At 55.5% G+C, this 17,298-nt stretch overlaps 1 protein-coding gene across 6 annotated transcripts in view; it reads left to right on the plus strand.

Annotated features, from left to right (window-relative positions):
- ABR (ABR activator of RhoGEF and GTPase) overlaps window positions 1-17,298 on the plus strand; it is a 188,689-nt gene that overhangs the window by 126,551 nt on the left and 44,840 nt on the right. For all 6 annotated transcript variants that reach the window (XM_080681597.1, XM_080681601.1, XM_080681602.1 and 3 more), the window contains 6 exons: window positions 428-535; window positions 3,231-3,291; window positions 8,143-8,195; window positions 8,773-8,913; window positions 10,938-11,059; window positions 12,567-12,732. In XM_080681597.1, the coding sequence (XP_080537723.1) occupies window positions 428-535; window positions 3,231-3,291; window positions 8,143-8,195; window positions 8,773-8,913; window positions 10,938-11,059; window positions 12,567-12,732 (651 nt within the window). The remainder of the gene's footprint in view (window positions 1-427; window positions 536-3,230; window positions 3,292-8,142; window positions 8,196-8,772; window positions 8,914-10,937; window positions 11,060-12,566; window positions 12,733-17,298) is intronic.

Here is a 17,298-nt window from a genome sequence, read left to right on the forward strand (position 1 = left end):
ACACGTGCCCACCCCGCGCTTCCCCTGCCTCTCCCTGCTCCCGCTAGTTCCAGGATGTGAAAGAGGCGTGAGGTGTTAAGGGGCTTCAAACCCTGAGAGACCTTGATGATGCTAAATAAAGCCAAGTGCTGCTGATGAATTGGATTTCTAGCGTGCCAACAAAGACCCTATCCTGCTCCCCCTAATCTCCAGCACCCCCTTGTTAACCTTATTGGCTGAGCTAGTTTCCATGGAAACTGTCAAGTTCGGAGGGATACTGTAGTATATGCATCCTGCCTTCCCCCTCTGTCCCCAGCTAGCCCCTTGAAGCCGAGTTAGAAGTTTCAGTGCTAAGGGAGCTCCGGGTGCTCTGGTTAAGCTCTCATCCATTCATTAATCCTCTCTCCCCATCCCACTCCTGCCCCCCCCTCCTCTCTCTTCCCCTCAGGCCAGCCAGCTTGGCGTGTACAAAGCGTTTGTGGATAACTATAAAGTCGCTCTGGAGACAGCGGAGAAGTGCAGCCAGTCCAACAACCAATTCCAGAAGATCTCTGAGGTGGGCAGCGCCCTGCACAGCCACCCCCGACTCAGGGCCTTCCAGCCTTTGGGCCTCTCCTGCTTTCCAGTTCGGGAAACGGTTCCCCTGAGGGGTCCCACTTAGCCTGACATTTGCTTTCTTGCACTTGACATTTACCCTCTTCATGTAAGAACACCAATTTGTTTGATTTTTTTGTCATTCTGTTGTAGGCTTTTCTGTGTTAGAACAGAGGAGGCAAAAAAAAAAAAAAAAAAAGCAAAGAAAAAAGGCAGTATTTCCCACATGGCAGTGACCTTGAGCAAGTCACTTCCCTTCCTTTGTTTCTATAGAATGAGGTGTCTGGATCCCTCCAACTCATACCAGACTTGCTTGATAAAAACCACAGGGACACAGGCACCTTCCCAGGAATTTCAAATCGGAAGGTTTGGGGTGGGGCTCAAGAGTCTATTTTTAATAACCTTCCTGGGTGATGTTTATGCCAGTAAGATTCAAGGAAGTCTGGGCTAGGTGGTCTTTTCAGATCCTTGCAATCCCACACACAGAGGACAGGGCCACATAGGTGGAGAAGTCGTTGCAGATCCTCTAACTCAAGCATGTCAAGCTCCCGGGCGGTGGGCCACACGTTTAAAACATGCGTGGTCTAGCTGGACATATGCCTGTCCTGCTGCTGCAGCTCAGCCTTCCCTCCGTGCTCCTCCGCACGGCAAAGATGTGGCATTGTCTGCCGTCGACATTTCTGTCTCTCCAGGAAGTGGCAGGGTGGGCTCTGGGATCCTTCAGGAGCACAGCTCAACTCACCCTTTTAGCCAGAGAGAGGTCCGTGACCGCCCCAAGCCAGCCGCTGGCCTCGCAGACCGAGCACCGAGCTCCACGCTCACGGCAAGAGGGCCTCGGTTCCCAGGGACGGGGAGCTCTGCCTGCAGTTTGGAGGCCCTGCCTCGCAGTCCCCTCGGGACCCTTTGCTTTCTCGTCTCGGTCTGATGCTAGGAAGGTTGGTGAGCTGCAGCATAGTTTTCATGAAACTTCTGGAGTGATGGGTTACAAGTTTGGAACTGACAAGAGGCAGCACAGGAGTCAGACCGTGGGAGGTGAAAATGTGCGATTGATCACCAGTAAAAGCCGATTGGAAACAGTCCACTTGGATTGGTGGCCGCCTTGGTCTTGTTGAACCCAGATACCAGGGGCAGCAGGAGGGCTGAGCTCGGTCTCTTCTCCCAAACCCAGGGGTCAGGTGAGTCACTCTGAGCCTCAGAAGATGCAGTGAGGCGCAGGGAAGTCCCTCTATGCCGAGCCAGGAGCCGGAGACACGGTGCTTCCCCTCACGGCTCCCAGTTCTCCCTGGGAACAAACTAGATCTCCCCAATCTGTGTTCAGAGAGGCCTGCCGTGGCTGCCTGGGTCCTGTATGGTCCAGAGGGGGGTCTCCTCTTAGCCTGGCCTGACTGTCCATCCTCTGTGGTCGGCAGAACCCCTGTGCTCACCCCTAAACCCCTCTCGAAGCCTGCTGGCTCCAAGGGCAGAGCCAGGCCCATGGCCCGCTGCCAGTGGCTTCTCTCCCTGGCTCATGGGCTGACACTGGTGCTTCCTCCTGGCGCTGCCACTTAATTACTGCAATTAGGCCCTCCTCTCTCCACAGCAGCGAGTGACTTCATACCTCTGGGCTGCACTGGCGGGGGCGGGGGGGGGAGCCGAGGAAAATTCCTAAAGCTGGGAATCCAGACACCAGCCAGAGACGGCCTTGAGGAGCTGAGTAACCCCCTTCTCCCTTCTGTCTGGGCATCTCCTCCCCCCAGGCAGAGCGGGCAGTATCACCCGGGTACCTGACCTTGGCCTCCCCTCACTCCCGCCTTCCCACCACCCACACCCCCCTTGGAGGCCCCCCATCTGTGCACTCAGCCCTGGACGTGGGGATTGCATTACGGCTCCAGTTACAGCACATTGGCCCGTTAGCAAGGGCTGGGGCCGGAGCTGGACCTCTCTAAGGGCAGGTAAAAGCGGTTTGGCTCAGGGAAGCTGCCCTGGAGTCTGTTTCCAGCCCTCACTACTGGTCACTTCGCAGGGGACCCAGGGGGTGCTGGCTCTTCCTTCCTTGCAGTTTCCTCTCTAAGGCCTGGCACAGGCCCCAGAGGGTGGGGAGTGTCAGGTGGGGCTGGGGGAGTCTCTCCCCATGTGGGTAAGATGGAGCTCGGATTGGGGGACTCAGCCTCTTGGCCCCAGTGCACACCCAGGTGTTCCCCCCTGTTCTGTGCAGGTGTGTGGGACCCCTCACTCCTTATCCCAAGAGCTGCTCATGCCCCCAGGATCAGCTGGTGTACCAGCTGCTTGTCCACGCAAGCCCTGTGTGTCCTGGGCTGATGTATGCACCCCTAAGTGTTGGCGGGTGCTGGTGGGGGCGGGGGCCCTGCTTTTGCCACTGCTCATTCTCTGGAAGTTGCAGGGGCGGGGCTTAGGGGACAGGTCTGAGGAGCACCATTATGGAAGTCCAGTCTGGCACCTAGAGCCCCCCTTGCCCACACCCTGCTTCCGGCCTCCATGAGGCCCCTGGGGACCGTGGGTGTGGCTCAGGGAGTCCAGGTGACTGTGAGGTAGAGGGGGGCTCTTGCCTGTGGTCTTCTGTACCCCGGGGTGTCGGATCCTTCTTTCCCCTGTGCTCACAGGGGGATGGGCAGGCTCCCGTACGGGCCAGGCAGTGATCCCTCTCCTCTGTTTGGCAGGAACTCAAAGTGAAAGGTCCCAAGGACTCCAAGGACAGCCACACGTCAGTCACTATGGAAGGTACGCGGGGGCAGGCTGGATAACAGTCGCCTTCCTTTGTCTGGCTTTGTGGACGACGGTGCCCTGCTTGTGTGAGCATGTGCACGATCGTGTGTGAGTGTGTGTGAGTGCGCACACAAGGAATCAGCCTCTGTCCCCAGCAGCCAGCCAGCTACAAACGTGCTCCTCCTTAGGATGCCAGCGACAGCTAGCTCCCCTCCCCCCTCCTCCCGCCTGCTCCTCTCCCTCCCCTCCCCTATCCTCCCCTCCCCTCCCCTCCCCTATTCTTCCCTCCTTCCCCCTCCCCTCTCCTCCCCTCCCCTCTCCTCCCCTCCCCTCTCCTCCCCTCCCCTCTCCTCCCCTCCCCCTTGCGAGAGGAGCACTCTGAAGCGGCTGCTTGATTCCGGAGGCTGTGCAGCAGCAGCGTGCAAGGTGGCTGAGTGGCTGGGCTGCTGATGGGAGCTGGGAAGCGATGGCCACAGGCTGCTGCTGTAGGGACAGAGGCTGCCATGGAAATTCTCCTCATCATTCGCTTCTGCTGTAACTGCACCTATGGTAACCCAGACTCCCTCTCATGGGAGGTGCTGTGTCTTCCCACTTCGGGGGGCTGGCTGGAGTGGGCTTAAATGTGGTCGTCAAGGTTTGGGGAGCAGCAGGGAAGGGAGGGGATGCAAGTGGCTGGATCCCCATTCCAGCCAGCTTCCAGCCTGAAATTGAAAGTCTGGGGGCCACGCCAGGCAGGGATGGTTTAGAAATGGAGGGGCCAGGCTAGAAGGTCCAGATACCACCCCCCCAACCCCAAGATCTGCATGGAATTGGTGGCTTAGCTTGAGAGGCTGTGTGCAACTTCCTCAAGAGGCTGTTAAGGACAGAAAGTGACAAGACTGTACCTGTGGGTGTGGCAACCTGGGCTGGAGAGGGGTCCTCGGGGCCGGTCGGAGAATGACAGATGGCCTGGACAGCAGTGCCCTGGACGGGGAGGGCACCAGCCCCCGGGAGAGTGAGAAGTTGGGAGTTTCTTTGTTTCCAGGGAGAGGAGAGGAGGTTGAGCGGCGAGGGTATTGTGTGCTCAGAGTGCACATGCTCCTTCTAGAGGAGATGGTCTCTCCCCTCAGAACAGGGCGGTGGGAGAGCCGGTGCCCTGGGGAGAGCAGGGAGGGAGGGGTTGCTCCGAGGGGGGGTGTTTCTGGCCACCGGAGACTGGAGACCTGGGGCTAAGGTCTAGGCACTCAGCGCAGGAGGTGGCAGGGAACGCTGGCGGGCAGGGGGCGTGGCAGCTGCTGCGTGGTGAAGGTCGCTCACCCACCTTACAGTGGAAGGGGTCCGAGCAGCCTCTTTGCAGTTTCTCAGCCAGGGCGCCCTGGGACAGGCACGTGCTGTCAGCCAGGCTCTGGCTCTCCGGAGGCTGAAGTGGGGCTAGGCAAGCAGGTGGCGGAAGCTGGGCCCTGCTCTAGGAGGCAAGCATCGCCTTCGGTCGGACGCAGGCTGCCTTTGGCAGGGGCACGGGGTCCAGTGTTGGAGTGGCCCTCTCTTCCCTCCCACCAGGCATTTTGTCTCTGCACCCTTCCCGGTCACTTTGCTTTCACATCTCCGTGGTAACTGGGAGCTCCTTGTCAAAGGCTGAAGGGGGTACAGTTTGCTGGAGGAGAGACGATGGGGTTTCCTGGGCTCTTTCCCAGAGACCCGTGTGCCTAACTTCCTCCCGTGTCCTGCGTCCAAGACTGCTCATGATGGAGGCGACCCTGAGGCAGCTTCCCCAGCTGCCCCGCAGGACCGCTGTGGGGAGCCTGGTCACTGGGAGAAGCTGCCCTGTGCTCCGGCCGCTGAGCTCGGACTCGGACAGCCCGGGGTTGAGCGGAGCGTGGACTTGAACTAGCCTGTTTGAGGATCAGAGGGAAATGCGCTTTTGATCTGGCCTAGGAGTTGGTCGGATCTCAGCTCTGCCTCCCTGAAAAGGAGGGGTCAGCCCTTTGCTTCCTCTTTCCTCCCCAAAAGGAAGCTTCTTCGTCTTGTGACCCAGGCCTGGGACCTGCACTTCAGGGTTCCTCTGTCCCTGCGATGCTGCCTTTGAAGGCAATGTCACCGTGGGGAGTGAGGAGTGAATGAGCCCTTGCTGAGCACACTGTTCGGAATCTTCTCAGCCCCTCCCAGGGATGCCGGCTCTGGGGGTCCCAGAGTGACTGCAACTTGGGGCTCCCTCCGGCGTTGTCTGCCTTTGTGGTTATTTGCTGAGCTCTTCGGGGCTCTGTGCCAGATTCTGTTGGGGGTGGGAGGGTGTGAAGGGAAGTCATGCGTGACCCAGGCCCCTGAGGAGGGGGCTCACTGTGGCAACAAGAGAGGCTGGCTCGCCCGCTCCTTCCTGATGAAGCTTTCCAAGAGCAAGTTATCTAACTTCCCTGTGCCGTGGAGAAGTTTCCTCATCGTGAGATGGGGCTAGTGATAATTCCTTCCCTTTTTAATCCAAGGAAAGCATGCATAGATGACAGTACCATCGGACGCAGAGCCCAGTACCCAGCAGACTAGAGGGAGCCAGCTTGCTCGTGGCAGTGGTCTGACTTTTAGACATTGTGGGTTTTGTTTGCAAAAGTCCTGGTCAGGGAAGGCTTCCTGGAGGAGGGGGAGAGGCAGGTGTTGCAACTTGGTGAACGGTGTCTATTCTGAGAACAGGACCGCATGGCGAGGAGTGGGGAGAGCAGGAGAAGCGGGGGCAGGGAAGCGGCGGGACAGGCGAAGGGGGAAAGGTGGGCTCCGTGCCCTGCATTCTCGGGGGAAGCAGGTGTAGGGGAGCCGTGGGGAGCATGGACATCAGGCCGCTCTTTCTGCCCTGATTCCTTCCATATGTGGCTGTGTCCCCAGGCCTTCTCCCTGCACGTCCCTCTCTCCTCACTTCCTCCAGCTGCCCTTCCCTCCACACCCCATCAGATGGGCTCGTGAGGTGACTACAGGCATATTAATAACCCCTGTGAAACCCAACCCACCTTAGTCAGAAACCTCTACCCCCTGGGACCCGAAAGAGGGACCGAGGGAGCTGACGCCGCAGTATCAGCTTTCCCTGAGTGAATGCCAGGCCCGCCCTGGCAGGTGTCCGCTGAACTCACACTTTCTCTGGGGTCTCTGGGGCTCTCAGGGTGTGATTCCACTCCCCCCACTCCCCCCGCCAGGATGAGCTAAGCCACAGGTGGATACCCTGAACAGCCTCAGGACTGGGTCCCCCCTGGGCTGATAATGGGGCTCTACCCTCACTGTCCCGGGATACCCCAAGCCTGGTCCTGTCCCTTCTGGCTCCCATCACCCATGGGGAGGGGGTCTAGACTTTGCTAAATTAAGAAAGGGCTACCAATAAGTCATGGGAAGTACGTGTGCATAAAGTAGTGGTTTCCAGTCATTCCTCTATCAGAATTAGCAAAGGAGCTTTTTAAAAATGCTGAGCCCTGGCTGGTGTGGCTCCATTGGTTGGAGCATCGTCCTGTACACTGAAGGGTTGCCAGTTCGATTCTTGGTCAGGGCACATACCCTCCCTTCTCTCCCCCCCCCTCCCTCCCTTCCTCCCTTCTTTTCCTTTCCTCTCTTCCTAAAATCAATAAAAACATATCCTCGGGTGAGGATTTAAAAAGCGGATCCCCAGGCAGAGTTTGGGATTTAGTTGATGCGGTGAGGAGAGGGAGGCTGGCAGCTGAGTCTTTTAAGAGCTCCCCAGTGATTCGAATGGGCAGCCAAGCAAAGACTGCAGATAAGGCCCGTGGCACACCACTGAGACCGTCCTCTCCACAGCCGGCAGATGGTTCCCCAAGTGCCTGCTTAGCAACACACAGGGCATTTCCATCTAGGGCTTTGGGGGACTCTGGTGGTTTGAGGGCTGAGTGTCAGCTCTGAGACCTGTCACAACCTGGCCCTGTGGGGCACCCAATCTAGGGTCCTCCTCCCCAGACCGGCATCCTGCCTCATCGCTCCCATGGCAGGAGGACAGAGGTCATGACCCCATGACCAGAGGCCTCCAGGTGCAGGACTGAGGCCGACCCCCCCATGTGGGAGCAGCAGGCACAGCTGCTCACAGGCAGCTCCGTTGGGAAGTATTGGTCGGCCAGCTGCCGCTTCCACCTGTCTCTGCTGAATCCCAGCAATCCTCACTTGGTGTCCTGTCACCAAGGGGGTGGCGAATAGGGGCCCTGCCGAGCTTGCATTTTTCTGTCGCTTCCGAGCTCCCAGAGGCCCCACGGGCATTCCTTCAGGAAGTCTCTGCCCCCTCAGCTGCCACTGGCAGCTTGCAGACCCTCTCTGTGGGGAGCTGGCCTGCCTCCCTCAGCCTGCCCTGCTTTGTCTGGGGGTTTGAGTGCGTGGAGATGGGTCTCCCCATAGAGAGGAGGCTGACTGGGGGTCAGAGGAAGCCTGCCCTTTCCACCTGGCGGTGCCGGGCCGTGGGCCAGATGAGTATGAGAGTGATCGGGCCTGGGGGAGCTGCCCTCCCTGGAGGAGCAGCGTGTCTCCTTCCCACATTCTGGGGTCCCAGGTGTGACCCCGAGTGTGCTGGAGCTCTGGAGGGCAAGGCTAGACACAGTTGTGCGATTCAGGGAGGGGTGTACAGAGGAGCACCTGCACCCGCTCTGAGCCCGGTCAGGCCAGGGCAGGTCTAGAGACTGCCCTAGAGGAAATGGCATCTGGGGGAGGGGCCCGGGCTGCCAGGGCTGTGTGTCCACCTGCCGTGTGGTCTGGCCTGCCTGGGGTGACCGTGGAGCTGCAGGTGCTGCGGAACCCGCTTGGGTGGTGGGTGTCCGTGCAGGGGAGCGAGGCGGGTCGGGGAGCAAGGCTGGCTCCTGAGGTCTCCAGCTGCTCCTGATTTCATCGGTCCCGTCTCCTCCCTGCCCTCCCCAACAGCTCTGCTCTACAAGCCCATCGACCGCGTCACCAGGAGCACCCTGGTCCTGCACGTGAGTGTCAGCCCCTGCACGGTCGGGACCGTCAGGACCCATGGGAGACCGAGCCCAGGGTGGGCAGGTGCTGGAGTCACTGAGAGCAGCCTATTTGGGAAACTGGGCGGAGGGTCCCTGGACCCCTTCTTCCCTGCCTGGCCCATGGAAACCATGTCAGCGGGGTCAGGGCCTAAATATAACTGGGCTACTAAGCTTGACATTGGCCAGATGCACCCTAGGAGGCAGGCACTTCCTGCCTCCCCTGTCCCCCCTTGCCTGATGGTCTCCAGTGTCCTAGGAGCAGCTGTGGGTGGTTAGATGGGTGTCCCTCCCAGCTGCTGCGTGAGATGAGGCTCCACATGGCTCCCCCACACCCCAGGGGCGAAGAGTAATGACTTCAGCAAAATAAAGGGGCACCACTGCCTTCACCCCTGCTGCCCCTAATTTTAGTTCAGCTTTTGCAGGCATGACCAGACTAGAGTGTGGGTCCCTGAGTGCCCCCCTCGGAATTCTTTTAGTGAGAATTGAGTGCTCCCCACTGTCTTCTTACTGAGCCCCAGAACGCCTCTCAACTCACCACCCCAACCCTCTCCAGGACCTGCTGAAGCACACGCCCGTGGACCACCCAGACTACCCGCTGCTTCAGGATGCCCTCCGCATCTCCCAGAACTTCCTGTCCAGCATCAATGAGGACATTGACCCCCGCCGGACTGCTGTCACAACCCCCAAAGGGGAGGTGAGCTCAGGACCCAGCACAGCCTCTCACCCAGCAGGCCAGGTCACCCACCGCTGCCCTCCTGACGCTCAGGCACACCGCCCTGTGCCCTGTGCCCTCCAGCCTGATCCCTCATACCCAGCCCTGGAGAGGCCTTCAGGCCTGGGGCTAACAGCTTCAAGCCCAGTGTCTCATTCATCTTCATAATGAAACTGAGGGTGGGGAGTCTCTCCAGGTCTGGCACAAGATCTCTTAGCCATCGTGTCAGAGCTGGGTTCTTCAGCGGAGATTATGTCTGCAAGCCCCAGGCACTGTCCCCATGCCAGGGACGTGGTGGGCTCTGCCCATCTCATTCTTGAATGCAACCCCCTCATGGGTAGTATGATGTCCTCAGGGCCCCCCTGGAAGGCAATGGCTCAGTCTGAGGGAGCTCGGGGAGTCTGGGGGAGTGGGAGCTCTGAGCTGCCTTTGATCAGCCTGCACGAGCAGGTAGGAGAAACGAAGGAGGGAGCCCTATAGCAGGAAAAGGTGGTGGGAGAGGTGGCTGAGGCAGCCAGGTTACTGGAATGTCCCAGGTGGGCGCCTAGAAGTGGCACAGCAGTTCCAGTTTCCTGGGGGCCCTTCTTGGTGGATGGGTGTGTGTGCGGGGGGGGGGGGGGGGGAGGGGGGGACGGGGCAGTGAAGGGAAGCAATTTGAAGAATCAGAGACAGTTACGGCTCGGGTCAGCAGCCTGGCCCACATACAGTGCCTCCGGTGCAGGAGAGGTAATTAAGTGGTGTTTAGGAGCGCAGGCTGGCTGGGTTTATGCTCCTTTGTTACATTTACGAGTCCCCAGTGTCTCCTGGGAGGGAGGTAATGAGGGACAGGATCTAGAGAGTGACTAATGGGCACGGGGAGCTGTCCCGGTGCGCAGCTCCCAGCCCCGGTTTGCAAACCCTGGAACGTCACTCGTTTGTTTGACTCGGGAGGGAACGCTCCCCGGAGGGCTCAGCACTGTCCGTTTCAGATCGTTCCAATGGCACACTTTCCCCAGGCTCACCTAATGTGGCAGCACAGGTAGCTCACATGGATACCACCACGGCAGGCGGGGACAGGTTGTGGCAGCCCCGGGATTCTGCTGCTCCTGAGGGTGGCCGGGAGGAAACGGGGAGTCCTGCTCCTGACCGTCCAGCACCCAGGTGGGAGGTGCTGCAGGTTCCCGAAGACACAGCTGCAGCCCCACAGAGGTGGCCCGGCCTCCCATCCATCTCGGGCGGGTGAAGCACTGACTCAGAGGCAGCATCGGCAGGCCTGAGAGGGTCTGCAGGTCGAGTTGAACTGAAGCTAGAACAACTTCTTAGGCAGGGGTGTGGGGTGAGGGGTGTGGGGAGGGGGCGGGAGTGTTCATGCTCCAAGGTAGAGGAACCAGGTCACCAGGAGCTAGGGTCCATCCGGGTGGGAGCTATTGAGAGCTGCGGAAAAGTGTAAAGGTACCATTGTTTTGTGTTGTTTTTTAATCCTCACCCAAGGGTATTTTTCCATTGGTTTTTAGAAAGAATGGGAGAGAGGGAAAGACAGAGAAATATTGGTATGAGAGAAACATCGATTGGTTGCCTCCTGCACGTGCCCCGACCAGGGCCCAAGCCAGGAAGGAGCCTGCAACCAAGGTACATGCCCTTGACTGGAATCGAACCCGGGACCCTTCGGTCTGCAGGCTGGTGCTTTATCCACTGAGTCAAACGGGCTAGGGCTGACGTTACCATTGTTGATCCACAGGGTGTGCTGGGCACTGGGGCTGTTTTGCATATACCAATGTTGATGATTCCTTCCTTTCGGGATGACATCATCATCCCTCAGTTTAACTGAGATGAAGAGAGGTCAGGGAACTCGCCCGAGATCTCAGCTGGGAAGTGGCAGAGTCTAGATTCAAGCCCATGCCCATGTGACCACCAGGCACTGCGGCCCCTCCCTGCAGCCCACCCCCCAGCTAGATGGTGCCCTAGTGCCTGCTGGGCCCTGGGCCGACCACCCCCTGAGCAGGCCGGTGGGTGTGAATCTCCCTCAGACGCGGCAGCTGGTGAAGGATGGCTTCCTGGTGGAAGTGTCGGAGGGCTCCCGGAAGCTGCGGCACGTCTTCCTCTTCACAGACGTCCTACTGTGCGCCAAGCTAAAGAAGACGTCTGCAGGGTGAGTCTGCGTGAGGCCAGGGTGCGAAGTTGGGGAGGAACTAGAGCCACCCTGCTGCCCCTTAGAAACCTGGGGCAGTCTGCGTCGTTTTTAAAAACATATTAATTAATTCCATTTTACTGCATAGCCTTTTTCTAAAAATAAATTGTTTTTAATTATAAAGATAATATAACCAAATTACAGACAAGAAACCCCATCACCCATCCGAACATAAGCATCAGTCTCCTGCTGCTATATTTCCTTTTTTTTTTTTTAATGTTCTTATGTCTTTTCATATACTTGTAATCAGAGTGAATACCCAATTTGGGGCTCTGCTTTTTCCATTTCACGTCATAAGCATTTTCCCTGTGGCTGCCTAATCTTCATAATCATCATCTTACTTTCCTGCGTGATATTACGAGTGGATATGCCATGATTTACTTCAGCATTCTTCTTTTATTGGACAGCCCAACATTTTTGCTAACTGCGCGTCAGTGAATATTCATTAAATCTGCTGCTGTCATTTTTGTTGAGTGGTTCTGCCATGCCAGGTGTCATGACAAATGCTTTGAATATATTATTTCTAATGGTCCCAACAACTCTATACAGTAGGTATTATTATCCGCATCTCACGGAGAGAAAAGACTTAGGATAGTTACAGAAGCTGCCCAAGGTGGTACGGCTGCGAGTGGAGGAGTTGGGATTTGAACCTTACTCCAGCCTGGAAGCATCTGTCCACCTCCATCTCTGTACTTAGTGAGACCGGTCCACTCTGCGCCACGAGCAGAAAGGGTTATTCAGTATTCACCCCACCTTCTTTCCCCTACTGTGTGCCAAGTACGCTAGCTCACAGTCAGTCCACGGGCTAGACCGTGAGTAACACTAAGGGACCAGGATGAGAGGCCCAAACCTCAGCTCTGGGGGAAGTGAGAGGAGGAGAGGTTGTCATGAGCTTCAGTAAAGGGGATGACTCCCTGGAATGAGACCTGAGATTATTCTAAAGCAGAGATGGCAGTTCTGAGCAAGTGTACGAATGCCTTCAGCCCTTTGCCCGTGGCGGGCGTTACTAGTGAACCAGTGCACTGTTGCACACTGGGCTTGAACATGGCTTTATCATCCTCCACCCATTACCCCATGGGACCTCTGTGGGTCAGAGTGGGCATTCAAAATAACATTTGTATCCCATCTCTGGCCTAAAGATGATGAGTATGAGCTAAGTATGGATAGGCTGGCAGGGAGGGGAGAGTGGGGCGGGGAATAGGAAAGTGTGAGGTTTGGGATGTTTAAAAAAATCACCCGCACTGGACCAGCTGACGGGCAAGGCCTCCCCGCTGCCTGACCCTGGAAGCCTGTCCCTACTCCACGTGTGTGTTTCCTGATTGGGCTCCTCGGGGACAATGGATCGCTTTTGCCTGTGATGAGTTCTCAGTAAACCCTTTTCTCAGTAAACCCTTTTCGGTGGTTTTTGGGTTCAGGCTTAACGAGCCAAGTTCCTCCTGGCTCACGTCTCCCTCTGGCTTGTTTGCAGGAAGCACCAGCAATATGACTGCAAATGGTACATCCCTCTGGCCGACCTCGTGTTTCCGTCCCCCGAGGAGTCTGAGGCCAGCCCCCATGTGCACCCCTTCCCAGACCACGAGCTGGAGGACATGAAAATGAAGATCTCCGCCCTCAAGAGTGAGATCCAGAAGGAGGTGAGCAGAGCCTGCATCTGAGCTGGGACAGGGAAGTTGGCTGTTTTTATTGGGGGCCCTTTGAACCCGGTGTACGGGGGAGGTGTGGGGAGGGGAAGTCATAAGGGTTGGGAGCCTGATAAGGAGGCAAGATGAAAGAGTAGGAGGCCTCCGCACAATGCTTAGGGAAAGGCTTTGATGGTGGCAGATTAGCACTGAGCAGATGGAGGCCCAGCCAAGGAGTCAGTGCTCAGAATTTAGTGGGGCTAATTACCGGAGATTTCCTGGAGAACAGTGTATCTCTAACACTGTAGAAAGGGAAGCAAGAGAAGAAGGCCTTCTTAAGGAAAAGCAGGACGTGCACGAGAGAAAGGACCTGGGAATCCTCCGAAACTGACAGATCAGGGAGGCAAAAACGAAGGAGAGAAGGGCCTTCAAGATCACAATTCACGCACTTGGTCTAAAAATGCACAGAAGCTTGTGCCCTGACAGAGAATTGAGATTCTTGCCAAACACAGGTGAAACATTCACAAACATTTAACATGTATTAGGCTGCAAATGAAACCTCAATTTTTATTTTTATTTTTTAAAAATATATTTTTAGCCAAAACCGGTTTGGCTCAGTGGATAGAGCGTCGGCCTGCGGACTGAAGGGTCCCAGGTTCGATTCTGGTCGGGGGCATGTACCTTGGTTGTGGGCACATCCCCGGTAGGGGGTGTGCAGGAGGCAGCTGATCGATGTTTCTCTCTCATCGATGTTTCTAGCTCTCTATCCCTCTCTTCTCTCTTCCTCTCTGTAAAAAAATTAATAAAATATATATATTTTTTAAAATATATATATATATATATATTTATTGATTTCAGAGAGGAAGGGAGGAGAGGGAGAGAGAGATAGAAACATCTATGATGAGAGAGAATCATGGATTGGCTGCCTCCTACACATCCCACATTGGGGACTGAGCCCACAACACAGGCCTGTGCCCTGACTGGGAATCAAACCGTGACCTCCAGATTCATAGGTCAACACTCAACCACTAGCCACACCGGCCAGGCAGAATTGTCAATTAAAAAAAAAAATCGGTAGCATACCAGTTATGTTCACAGATCACAGTGCAGTAAAACTAGAAATCAACAACCAGAATGTATTTAAGGGTGAGCCTAGAAAGTTAAAACTTTCAGGGTACAGAGGAAATCAAAATTGCAACTGCAAACTGTTTAGAACTGCATGACAAAGAGAGCACTACATATCAGAGCCCATGGGATGTAGCCCAGGTGCTATTTTCAGGAAAATGCATAGCCTTAAATTCATATACACTGCGTGGCCAGATTATTACCATCTCTGAACGCATAATAATCTGGCCACTCAGTGTATATCCTATATAATAAAAGGCTAATATGCAGATTGTCCCCTCGACCAGCAGGCAGGCCAGCCAACCGCCCATGTCCCCTCCCCCTGGCCAGGCTGGCGGGACCCCACCCATGCACGAATTCATGCACCAGGCCTCTAATATACGTGTGCGTGTGTGTGTGTGTGTGTGTGTGTGTGTGTGTGTGTACACACTGAGTGGCCAGATTATTATGCGTTCAGAGATCATCATAATCTGGCCACTCAGTGTATTTGAAAGCACCCAGGAGGAGCCTTCCTAGGCAGGCAGGGCAGGGAGGGGCTTGATTGGTTGGCCTGGGCTCTTCCTTACCCACCCAGGCTCTGCTTGGGCCTCACCTCCTCCGGGGAGCCTTCCCTGATATCCACCCACCACAGTGTGGGTTGGGTGCCCTACTTCCTGGTTCCTGATGTTTGCCTCTTCGCTTTGCTTTATAGGCACTGCTTTCCCTTACTCAATAGGACTCGAACTCAAGCGAGAGACTTACTCAGTTATGTTCCTAGTCCTTGACACCTCACAAAGAGTTGCTTCCTGAAGGATTGTCAAGGAATGCAAGAGCAGATGGCCCCTAAGGATCCTTTCAGCTCATACACCTCTCCTTGAATAGGGAGAAGCCCCTAGTGAAAACCCCGGGGTGTTGGGACTGAGGGTCTAACCTAACGGGTGCATCCATCCAGAGGGAGCCGCCTGAGCAGCACAGGTGTCTTCCCTCTGAATGGCCAGGCTCGACCCGCCTCAGTGGAGCCTGTTTCCCGTCTAGCACTGCTCACCGTCCCCACCCAGGGGCGTCCTGCATGCCTGTTTCTCACCTGGTCCTGGGAGCCTGCCGGCTTTGTGCCTGCGCTCCCGCCCCAGGTGAGTAGGTGTGGCCTTCTGCCCAATCAGTGCTTCCTGAGCTCCGCTGGCTGCTGGCTGCAGGGCTGTGTCAGACGCCTCCCAGGGTTCCTCTCGGGTGGAGGAGGCAGATACGCCCATTACGACCACATGGGACACACGTGATAGGAGTCAGTGGAGAGGCACAACAAAGTCGTTCTCTGAGTCACAGAAGAAGATTTACCTTTTTTAAAAAAATGTGTTTTTATTCATTTTTAGAGAGCGGGGGTGAGAGAAACATCAATTGGCTGCCTCCTGCATACCCCCTATTAGGGATTGAACCTACAACTCGGGCATGTGCCCTGACCAGGAATCGAACCCGCAACCTCTCAGTGCATGGGACGATGGTCAAACAACTGAGCCACACCGCCCAAGGCAAAAGATTTACTTTTTTAAAAAAATATATATTTTTATTGATTTCAGAGAGGAAGGGAGAGAGAGAGAGAGAAACATCAGTGATGAAAGAGAATCATGGATTGGCTGCCTCTTGCACGCCCCACACTGGCAATCGAGCCCGCAACCTGGGCATGTGCCCTTGACCGGGAATCAAACCCCGATCTCCTGGTTCACACGTCGACCCCCAACCGCTGAGCCACACCACCCAAAAGATTTACTTTTTTAATAAACATGTTTTTGAACGTAGGCAGCCCTGGCTTGTTACAAGGAAATGTCACAATACCAGAGCATGTAGAATACAACTGGTCATCACCCACCCCCATTGTTAACAGTTTGAGGTGTATCCTGCTAGTCTTCTGTGCTTATGCTGGCACACACAGCACGCCTGTGTGTATTTTAATGAGACTAGGTGACAGGTGCTATTTTGCCATGTAAGCTTTTCACTTAACAATGCACCTTTTAGAGCTCTTGGGGCCTGGCACATCCTTTCCAGCAGTGCATCCTATTCTGTTGCTTGACTACACAACCCCGTATTTGGGTATTTAGATTGTTTCTGGCGCTATTCTTGGCAGGCAAGTCTGCAGTAAACATCACCACCCTCCTATGTCTTCTCTCTGGTAGATTCCCTACAAAGGCGATGTCTGGGGCAAGGGGCTTGTGCATTTCATTGCCAGATTTACCTCTGAAAAGGTCGCATCCGATGATGTTCCCACCAGCAGCGTGTGAGGGTCATGGTCACAACACTGGCTGGGAGCCGTTGTTACCATTTTGCTAGTCTAGTGGGTAAAAAAAAAAAAAAAAAAAATGCTGCAGAAATGAATTTCAACTGTGGAGTTTGAGGATGGCATTGAAACCAAGACTTTAGCGTAAGGGTAGTTAATAAAAGGGAAGGGGTTGACTAGAGGGAATGGCTTGCCAGAGAACAGGGAATAGCACCCTGAGGCTGAGGTGGAGGGTGCAGGGTGGGGCGTGGTGGGATATCAGGCAGGGCATGGGGGTGGGGACCCAGCCTTGGCAGGCCCCGTGCATGAGGCCAGGAATTAGGGCTTTGTGCTGAACGGTGTCTGAGGTTTTGAAGCAGCGTACCTTGATGGTACGTGAGATTTAATTTATAGGGTGAATGAAGAGGCTAATGCGACTGAAGGAAGATTTTTATTAATTAGTGTCCGTGAGAGAGGCGTGCGCCACACCACGCAGGGCCACGTGGGAAATTTCGCACCAGGTTTGGTCAGGAGGCAGAAGGAGCATGGGAAAACGTGGCCCCAAGCCTGTATGGTGCTTCCCAAGGGAAAGGAAGGCAGGGCAGGAAACAGCCTAGGACTGGCGAGTGTGGAGAATGTTGGAGGGCTCTGGGCTATAGGAGCGGCCCCTAGTTATCTGGTACCTGGTCCTAGGTGATGAGGGCAGGGGAACGACGTGTGAGAGATACAGGAGCCCGGCCGGTGTGGCTCAGTGGTTGAATGTTGACCCATGAACCAGGAGGTCACGGTTCGATTCCTGGTCAGGACACATGCCCAGGTGCGGCTCGCTCCCCAGTAGGCGGTGCACAGGAGGCAGCCGGTCAATGATTCTCATCATTGATGTTTCTCTCCCTCCCTCCCTTCCTCTGTTTGAAATCGATAAAAACATATATTTTATTTTTAAAAAATTTTAAAGAAGGAGAGAGAGAGTGGTTGGGGATAGGCCTCAGGATTAGCTGGTTTGCGTTTGAAAGACGTGCTCACAGAGGAGTCATTTACTGTGTTAGAAACTAGCATGGATCTGGGAGGAACAGTTTTCTCCCTGGCCAGGAATCCTCCCATGATGTCAAAGCGTCATAAAATATTGAAATAGGAAAAAAAATCCGATTAACACACAGGGGAAAGGTGTGCTAGAGCTGCTGAGTGAGATGTGGAGTCTGAGTGTGAGGGAAACCATCTCTGCCCTCGTCCCC

Source organism: Plecotus auritus (assembly GCF_963455305.1).
Source record: "Plecotus auritus genome assembly, chromosome: 7".
Classification (NCBI taxonomy): Eukaryota; Metazoa; Chordata; class Mammalia; order Chiroptera; family Vespertilionidae; genus Plecotus; species Plecotus auritus.